The sequence below is a fragment of the Sinohyriopsis cumingii genome, chromosome 19, assembly GCF_028554795.1.
Source record: "Sinohyriopsis cumingii isolate HCF-2022 chromosome 19, ASM2855479v2, whole genome shotgun sequence".
In the NCBI taxonomy this organism is placed as follows: Eukaryota; Metazoa; Mollusca; class Bivalvia; order Unionida; family Unionidae; genus Sinohyriopsis; species Sinohyriopsis cumingii.
This window is the reverse complement of record NC_142979.1, coordinates 19,202,390-19,213,074: the sequence shown is the minus strand read 5'-3', so window position 1 is coordinate 19,213,074 and position 10,685 is coordinate 19,202,390. Positions and strand designations below refer to the sequence as shown.

The following is a 10,685-nucleotide window of genomic DNA, read 5'->3' as shown; positions in this document are numbered from 1 at the left end:
CGGACATACCCATGTATGTCCGATCCAAGTGGACCGTTGTCCACAGGACAAACACCAGCCTGTGGATACGTAGGATCTACGTAGAAAGACAAGGATGCCTGAAAAGAGTGCTGATTTGCGGACCAACAGTGAGACGTAGCCTAAGGACAAGAAGAAGACCAATGCGGTACCATTTATGTTAATGAATACATTAACATAAACCCAAAGGCCCTTTTCAGGGCCAGCCATATTTCTCGAAAAGAGATAGCCTTTCCATTGCCTACCCCTTTTTTTAAATTTAAATTTAAATTTAAAAAAATTCAAAAAAAAAAAAAAAAATCCCCAAAGCCCAAACTCTATTCCCCATGTTAATTTACCTTGTCCCTAGACAGACCCAAACTCTATGTTAAATTCCCATTGTCCCTAAAGTGACCCACGATTTCTCTCCATGTTAAATTTCCATTGTCCCTAATCTGACCCAGGGGTCTTTTTAATGCTAAGTCCCATTGTCCCTAATGTGCCCCACTTTACTACTTTCAGCGCTATGCATAACTGTAAACTGCCACACGGCAGACATTATATCACCGAGACTGAAAAATTGTTAAAGCAATCCAATCTCTCTCTCTCTCTCTCTCTCTCTCTCTCTCTCTACACACACACACACACACACACACACACACATTAATATACTTCGGTATATCGTGGCGTCGATCGCGGTATGTTCAGAAATACCACGGTAAAAAACAAATCGTGGTAGCCAACTCTCGTGTTTACTGAGATGCATAGCTGTAGTATTTACTGAGATGCATCTGCACACAACGGCGTATTCATGTCTATATATAATCTATATATCATACTCGTCACATGGAAACTGACATTAACGCAAAACTTAAGTTTCGGTATGCCATGTGTATGAAAAATTTACAAAGGCAAATCGTATTCAACTCTGAATGGATTGATAGGACGATAAAAGATATTTAAAGCATTACTGCAGGCGCTTTCCACATTATTGACGGGGTATTTCAAGGTTTAAAAATGAAAATATAAGTCAATAGAGCGAGTAATTCATATTGGTCGTTACTAAAATTGATACTCGATTACAAAAGCATATATTTCTTTTGAAACGTAACTAAATACGTACGCCATTATCGTTTCCGAAAATTATTCTTCGTACTTGCTTTTTTGTAGTCTTCATCTGTAATCTCCAGACATGAAACGAACTGGAGTTTTATTTTGATTCTGTTAAAATTATGTAAACATGTCTGAGCCCACAGAAATCAGTTACGTATTTAGCGTCGATCCCCTCTTGGTGGAAGATCGACATAACGGTACGTACATTCATGTTAAATAGTTTCAGATCGAACTTAATGTTAAATGTTTCACTCGCATGCCAAATAGTGCGTATACCGTATTTTCTCCAATAGACAGTACAACAAATTGAACAGCGTAGATAAAGGTTTGCCTGTGCGTGATGAGCTGGTGAAACTTCGCTTTACCTGCGATAGACTAAAATGCTCTAAAGTGCCTATTCAGCCCAAAGTCTTCTCTTCTCTAGCAAAGCGACAGGTATGTCAATAAAACGATGTTTTAAACGTTTATTTTGAGGAGAGAATATATTACACTCGTTATGACTAAGTTGATGTCAAGCTCATCTTGCAGCGCGCGACTACTGAATCCCAGAATAATAATAAAAGAAAGAAAGAAAGAAAGAAAGAAAGATAAAATATAAGAAAAATAAACAAATGTCGGTATGTATTTGTACAAAAGAGTAATACAAATTATATTAGTCACCGAGTTTGAGTGAGTGCACCGTGTTATATTTACACAAAGTCTAAATACTTTATAAAGTAACAAAACAAAAGAGCACTTTTTAAGAACATAATTTTAAATATAACACGCACACACACACACACACACACACACACAGAAGATTGTAAATTTTACTATACAAATTACAGTATGGAGGAGTGTCAGTTGCGAGTGAAATACCCAATTACATTACAACCAAATATGCGCGAGCGGGTGGAATGATTTACGGGTGTGTGTATTGTTAGCAGAAATGGAGTTATGTCCCCTGGCAATTTCACCTGTGTAGGCTTGATGTAAACGATGTAATTAGAAGGCATGTAAAGTGTTAGATAGACCTAGGACGTTAAAAGTAACTAACCACACCACTCGATCTGCAGGTATTTCAACCGTCAACATGTAATATCTGGATACTTCTGTTGTGTATTTCTATAGTGAATGTAATATTCAGTCCAAGGAATTTCAGGGAAATACTTAGTTTCGATAAATTAATTCGGGGGTGAACAAAATGGCGGATGAGTAATTTACACGAGTGTCACAGCAATGTAAACATCACTTGGATAGCATGTCTCTTTGTGTGAAAAACTATGTTGTAAAAGGAAACTTGTAACGATATTTGTATGGAATGGAAGCAGCTGGTAAAAGAGTGGAACGGGTAAGTTTTCTTACACTTTGATTCTCTTCTATCAATTTCTATTAATTCTTGTACCTGGGCATGTGAAGAGATCGTTTCATATATTTCTTTCCTGTCTCGTTGAGAGGCAGTAAATACCATCGAGGTAGAGTCTGTCAGATTTTAACACCGGAATTAATATTTTAGCACACAAGAACGAAACCATAAACCACTGCGGTAATAACGGTTTGAAATATGACCGGTGTCAAATGACCAGGTACGATCAAAGGCTAGGGTCCGCCAGGTGCTTATCACAGGTGTGAGATGACCGTTGCGAAATATTACAATTTTTAGGTAACTTGACTGGTTTTATTGAATATGAAGAAGTTGTTTAGGTAGTGACGATTATAACAGGCAGATGGCATAAAAAGCAAGTGTAATACTGGAGTATTTTAGATATAATTCTTGACAAGTTCATGCAGGATATGATTTAATATTAAATCATATATACTCGCTTATTAGCCGAGTCCAGCTGCAAGGAACATAGACCGCAATCTGCGTGCACGTTATATGATAGCAGATCAGAATCTATGCAGTTTGCAGTTGGACTTGACTAAGGAAATACAGATGGTACCTGAATCTTATTACTGGATAACCATAGTTTTCACAACTTTCTTCATTTATTGTATGGGGGTGTCACTGACTGTATTGTCTTTGCAATCAGTGAATAGAGAATGATATTTAAGCAAACAGTGACATTGTGAATTTTAAGTTGCCAATGGATGAAAGGTTTAAAGCCCTATAATTGCTCCCCTCATGCGTTTATCGAGCAATGGCTTGAGAATAGTATGTTTTGAATTCTTAAGATTTTTTTCTTGAAAAATAACCATTCAGTACAATTTGGACAAAGCAAAGTATGAATGTTTTATTTGTTAGGTTTGTAGTCTTCAGTTTATTTTCTTCATAAATGAAATGATGGCATGTAAGGGGACGCTTTCAGATATGTATAATTTTATACAATCATTGTAGTGAAGTAGAATTAATATTTCATTTTGAATTTTCAGTGTATCCTTTTTTAAGCAGTCCATCTTCTTGATTGTAATGACAAAGTTCAATATAAAATGAAATTGTATTAACCTGGATTCTTTTAATCCAGAGGATTATGTTAATCCAAATGGATTACATTAATTTGAATGTCTTGATATCCAAATATCAATTTTTCAGTATCAGATTTCTTCGTTTTTGTATCTCTATCAGGATTCCTTTAAATTCTTAACAAAATATAAAGGATTGAAAAAAATGCCTAAATGTACAGATTTCACTTTTTTTAAAGCCAGTTTCAGTGATTGTTTGATCAGATACAAATTGGTACAGTTGCAAACAACATAGTCCCAGATCCGCCATTGCAAAGTTTGATCTATCAGGTTTGCTCTACAGATCCTGACAAGCACAATGGATCCTGATCTGTCAATGCATTATGGAAGGGCATATATGTGTCTACGTACTTTGCAGCTGGATCTGATTTAGACATGAATATATATATATATATATATATATATATATATATATATATATATATATATATATATATATATATATATATATATATATATATATATATTTATTTATATATGTATATATATATATATTCATGACTTTATCTCTTTGACCTCAATGGGAAGAAAGCAGTCTAAAGCTCTCACTTTTACAGACGGATCAATGATACATTTCACCTATGTTCATGGGAGGTAAAGTCTTGGTGCAGCTGACATGGGTATGTGAGAGAACTTGCCCATAGCTTCACATGGGTTGGTGATTCTTCCCAGGGTATTTCGACGACCACCGAATACACTGGTTGCTATTGATTGCCATATTGCTGGAAAATGGCATCAAATGCACAAAACCAGACCAATCCAATATACAAAATCTTATTGCATAAGGTTAAGTAATATTTGTTAAATGTGTTTGTAAATAAGTAATAGGTAAATTTGATAATAACTTTTTGGAGTGACCATAGTTGCTTCAACAGATGTAATTCCTTTGGCAACTAGGAACAAAACTATATGAGATGACCCTTACTCAGCTATTTGAGGGATACCTTTTATATCAAACAAAATGACATCTATTCCTAGAGACATTTTCGAGAATCATATACAAAAGTTCTGATATACACGTCCCTGTTGTAAACTAAAGGTATTATGAGGAAAATAGACTGTTTATCATCAGCAAGTGACATTTATGCATGTCCCAGATTTCCAGTCTAATTGCATATATAAGAATTTGCATCTTCTGTGAATGTTTTATACAAAAAGACCATGCACCTATTCACTTGGTTGCTGTAAATCTATGGACGATTAAGGCATCGCTATTATACCTGTGCAGTAAACCTTGAATTAAATTCAGACAGTTATATAGGAGGAAAATGTACAAATGTATAGGTGGTACACTCCACATATGCCAGTGGTACAAAAAGCTTCCTAGCTCTCCACATAGGAAGGGTACCTTTCTTGAAAGGACAGTTTTTCTGTACCTAAATTGGCCTGTATAGACAGGTCTAACTTGTTTAACTGGATATGTTATGGGTATTACTAAAATACTGAGCAGAATGTGGACCAGGACAGTGATAATCAATCAGTATTTGCTGGATTGCAGACATTTGACCTAGATGTTCCTAGGTCAGTTATATATTTTCACCCTTAATTCAGATAAACTGTGAGTGAATAGAAAGCAGTAACTACTTGGTGAATGATAATCAATTTTAAAAAAATCAGAAAAATTCTGAATTTCGTTCACAAGACAAAAATTAGCCTGGCCTTTCTGTTATTTAACCTTACTTCAGGTAAAATCACTCAAGGATATTCTGACCATTCAGAAGGCTATATTTCAGGAGCAACTGACCTTATTTTAGCTGGGGACCAAAAGTTCAAAACCAATAAAATGCTTAATGTCATGAGCAAGAACAGTTCCTTATCATTAATTATGCTTATTAATTACAATGCATATTTTCAAAAGGACTGCATACATGGCTGTCAGACACACAGTGTGAAGGAGTGGGCTACTGGTTGGACATGTCTTTTTGGGGGGTACATTTTGTGTTCTGATATATTTAAGCCCGAATTAATATTTATCAGTCCAGATATTGATATAAGTTTATTAATCCATATATTGATTCAAGTTTATTAATCCAGATATTGATGCAAGTTTTACATATATTGATACAAGTTTATTAATCCAGATATTGATACAAGTTTATTAATCCAGATAGCATACCAATTCATTAATCTTGATATGATACAAGTTTATTAATCCAGATATTGATACAAGTTTATTAATCCAGATATTGATGCAAGTTTATTAATCCAGATATTGATACAAGTTTATTATTCCAGATATTGATACAAGTTTATTAATCCAGATATTGATACAAGTTTATTAATCCAGATATTGAGACCAATTTATTAATCCAGATATTGATACAGGTTTATTAATCCAGATATTGAGACAGGTTTAGTAATCCAGATATTGAGACCAGTTTATTAATCCAGATATTGATACAGATTTATTATTCCAGATATTGATACAAGTTTATTAATCCAGATAGTAATATAACTTTTAAGATGGAGGGGTTGGATCTCCAAATTTACTTATCCTAGCTTTTTGAAAATTAATATGTGAGATAATGAATGTAATCAACATTTATCAAGTTTTTAAAAAATAAAATACTGCAATTGAAACAAATAAATGAGTGATTTCAAGGATTTTGATGCTCTGACGTCTTTTCAGTTCGATGGGGCGGGGCTGTATCAGTTTTTATGTGGATAGTGTTTTTGCTTTTTAGAACAGTAGGCTACAGAGAGACCTTTTACGGTATGCTTCAACTTTAAACAATATGCATGTATGATAAGTAACTTTAAAAAAAAAACTTGTTAATTTTCATTATTGGCACAGTAGCAGTAGTTGTGTGTTATGACAGTGGTACTATTTTGTACCCATTATACTGCTTGTAATGGTAAAGATGTTACAACCAAATGTACAGAATGTTATGTCCATCACTGCACCACCTCACCAGGAGCAGTTTGGTTGCTGTTGTTGTTGTAGGGTTTAATGCCATTTTTCAGCACACGATAGGCTATACATGGCGGCCAGTATTAATGGTGGAGGAAGAACCCAGGAATTCCCCGGAAAGAACCACCGACCTATGAGAAGCTACTGGCAAGCTTTCTCACATACCCACATTGGCCGAATCCAAGACTCGAACCCACACAGACAGAGGTGAGATGGCAGTGATCCGTAATGAAGAGCGCTTTAGACCACTCGGCCACTCGGGGCCCCCAAGCAGTTTGGTAATAGAAGTGCTTTAAATGAAGAGATAATATATAAAAGCATACCATTGCTCTGTTTCATGATGTCACTTAGTAAGTGCTTGATTTTGACATTTTATCTGAAAATCAAGCTCTTGAATGAATAAATTGATCTATTTAATATTAATCAAGGTTATAGGTTTCATAAGGCTGATGATAAGTCATGTTTGCACACTTTTCTTTGACTCACTTTTAAGGAGGAATGACTTCTATTTAGCAGGGATCATCATAATTGTTTGCCAAGGAGGAAACACTAACTTGCAAATTAATGTTGGGTTTTATGTCGAGTTTCCACATTTGAATTGTAGATATATTTGTATTATAGATACGTTATGTATATCAACACAGTAAAACAAAAATGATTGAATGGTTATTATGTTTAATTTGATCTGATTTTTTTCAACATTATTTTGATATACTAACAAATTTTCCTCAAATGCTGCTGTTTTGATGTTGTTCGCTGTAGGCTGGATGATCACAAATGAAATTTTACCGCAATTGGCTCAGGTTTTCCTAATTAGCTTGTTCAGCAAGCAAGGCTTGGTTGGTAGGTGACTGGTATGTTAGACTGTCTATTACATGTACACACTGCAACTCTGCAGTATTCAATACGTAGCAAGGTAAAATCAGGTAGACAATGGCGTACCATATGTACTCACTTCTAAGGCGAGTCTAACAGCAAATAACAAAGATCCATAATGCACCTGCAGATCGGGGTCTATGTCATTTGTTCTTCTGATGACTCCTAACAAACTGCACAGACCCAGATGTGACGGCAGATTATGATCAGGATCTTTGTTCTTGGCAGTTAGACTTGACTCATAAGCAAATATATATGGTGCATAGCTATCATTTTTGTTTTAATTGATTTAGAAGATTTAAAAATCAACAAAACAAGTACGGTTAAAATGTACTCTGTATTACAGCAGTGACCTTTATAAGATTTTCACAAGGGGGTGTCCCTTGTGTCATGAAGGGGGAGCATATTTATTCTAGAATAGTGTGAACGGACACCCTTAGAGTATACTTCAAAAAATATGAATGTGATTGGGAAAAATTTGGAAAGAATAAAGATAAAATGTATAGCTGTTTATATTTGATATCAGCACAACAACAGGAGTTGTGTGCTAGGGCACAACATAATCTGCATGTCACAGCAGAGACATTAACCCTGAATACCTTGAATCGTATGCCCACCATCGTACACATAACCCTGAATACCTAGAACTGTAGGCCCACCATCGTACACATAACACTGAATACCTAGAACTGTAGGCCCACCATCATACACATAACCCTGAATACTTAGAACTGTATACCCACCATCGTACACATAACCCTGAATACTTAGAACTGTATACCCACCATCGTACACATAACCCTGAATACCTATAACTGTATGCCCACCATCGTACACATAACCCTGAACACCTATAACTGTATGCCCACCATCGTACACATAACACTGAATACCTATAACTGTATGCCCACCATCGTACACATAACACTGAATACCTATAACTGTATGCCCACCATCGTACACATAACCCTGAATACCTAGAACTGTAGGCCCACCATCGTACACATAACCCTGAATACCTAGAACTGTAGGCCCACCATCGTACACATAACCCTGAATACCTAGAACTGTATGCCCACCATCGTACACATAACCCTGAATACCTAGAACTGTAGGCCCACCATCGTACACATAACCCTGAATACCTAGAAATGTAGGCCCACCATCGTACACATAACCCTGAATACCTAGAAATGTAGGCCCACCATCGTACACATAACCCTGAATACCTAGAACTGTAGGCCCACCATCGTACACATAACCCTGAATACCTAGAACTGTAGGCCCACCATTGTACACATAACCCTGAATACCTAGAACTGTAGGCCCACCATCGTACACATAACCCTGAATACCTAGAACTGTATGCCCACCATCGTACACATAACCCTGAATATCTAGAACTGTATACCCACCATTGTACACATAACACTGAATACCTAGAACTGTATGCCCACCATCATACACATAACACTGAATACCTAGAGCTGTATGCCCACCATCGTACACATAACCCTGAATACCTAGAACTGTATACCCACCATTGTACACATAACACTGAATACCTAGAACTGTATGCCCACCATCGTACACATATACGTTTAACAACTAGTTAATTTTGTTGCTCAAATTTAAAAAAGTCACTCAGTAAATGCTTGGTTAGGACAAATGAAAAAGTGGTTCTGGTTACCCAGCATACCCTATTTTTTTCTTGTCAACAACATTTTTTGGGGAAATAGGGAAAAAAATATCAGGGGAAAATATTATCAAAGGATGTAAATACAATGAAAGTTAAATTCAGGCTGCAAATGACAATTTTTGTTGTTGCTAGTTTATGCTTCATTTAAATGACACCCCACCTACAAAAATGTTTGTTCTGACTACCCACCCTAATTTATATTCCAGTATAACCAGAACCACGCATATTTGTTATTTGGCCTTATGGTGGTTGATCTAGAAGTTGAGCACTTGCATGATTAGATTGAGCTTTGTTTGTATTAGTGCCATTTTCATGCTGTACATTGCACATTTTATATATATATATATATATATATATATATATATATATATATATATATATATATATATATATATATATATATATATATATATAAATAAAGCAAGTTTTCCTGGACACTCTTGTCATGGCTGCTTTCTGCATGGTGTAGACAGGACATGTATATAATGAATGGATACAGAATATATAAGATACATGTACGTGGTAATTTTACTGAGGCAACAAAATTCATCCAATTTAGCATTGTAGACAGTCTGTTGCAACATTCCTATTTTATTATAGTTTATTTCCATAAGAAATAATAATAATAATCATAATAATGATAATAATAATAATATTTTACAAAGGAGACATAAACAATAAACAACAGGTCTTTGAGGGCACGAAAATGACATCAAGAGGAGAACTCAGTAAAAGAAAGAAAACATAGCATAGATAATGTGATTGATAAGTATTCGTTTTATAACGCAATATTGGCTATATCATGCAGAGGGGAAATGGGAACGAATTGTCTTACTCAAGGGCAGTCAATCTTGGCTGGTCATGGTGGGCATCAAACTCAATGGATTATGGGGCCAATGTTCTACCATCTGAGTGTCCATATCTCTTAGATTGAGAATCCCTGGGAGGACATAATGGAAGTTACAACATTACAAATGTCTTGCCATTAGAAGATTGAGTTGACATTAACAGAAGAAATAATGGCATGGAATTATTAAAGACACATTTTTCGGGCAGCATAAATATGTTTTCTTGTGCAGCAACAGACACAATTCATGGTGCCATTTGAAATCAGCTATAGAGGGATTGGAAGATTCAAAAGTCAACATCACAAGTGGCAGTGGTTTATAGATTTTGGATCTTGCTGTTTCTTCTGTTTTCATGGTTGAATTGTCTTCAGATATTGTACAGCAATCATGGATGAATTGACATCAGATATTGTACAGTAATCATGGATTAATTGTCATCAGGTATTATACAGTAATCCTGAATTGTCATCAAGATTTTGTATGGTAATCATGGATGAATTGTCTTCAGATATTGTACAGTAATCATGGATGAATTGCCATCATATATTGTACAGTAATCATGGATGAATTGTCTTCAGTTATTGTACAGAAATCATGGATGAATTATCTTCAGATATGTACAGAAATCATGGATGAATTGTCTTCAAATATTGTACAGCAATCATGGATGAACTGTCTTCAGATATTGTACAGCAATTGTAGATGAATTGTCATCAGATATTGTACAGTAATCATGGATAATTATCATCAGATATTGTACAGCAATCATGGATGAATTATCATTAGATATTGTACAGAA

At 35.3% G+C, this 10,685-nt stretch overlaps 1 protein-coding gene across 1 annotated transcript in view; it reads left to right on the top strand.

Moving 5' to 3' along the window:
* The first annotated feature begins 1,879 nt into the window (after positions 1-1,879).
* LOC149775225 (tetratricopeptide repeat protein 28-like) overlaps positions 1,880-10,685 on the top strand; it is a 167,391-nt gene continuing 158,585 nt past the window's right edge. The window contains exon 1 of the mRNA XM_089944263.1: positions 1,880-2,440. Coding sequence (XP_089800389.1) covers positions 2,411-2,440 — 30 coding nt within the window. The 5' untranslated portion in view covers positions 1,880-2,410. The remainder of the gene's footprint in view (positions 2,441-10,685) is intronic.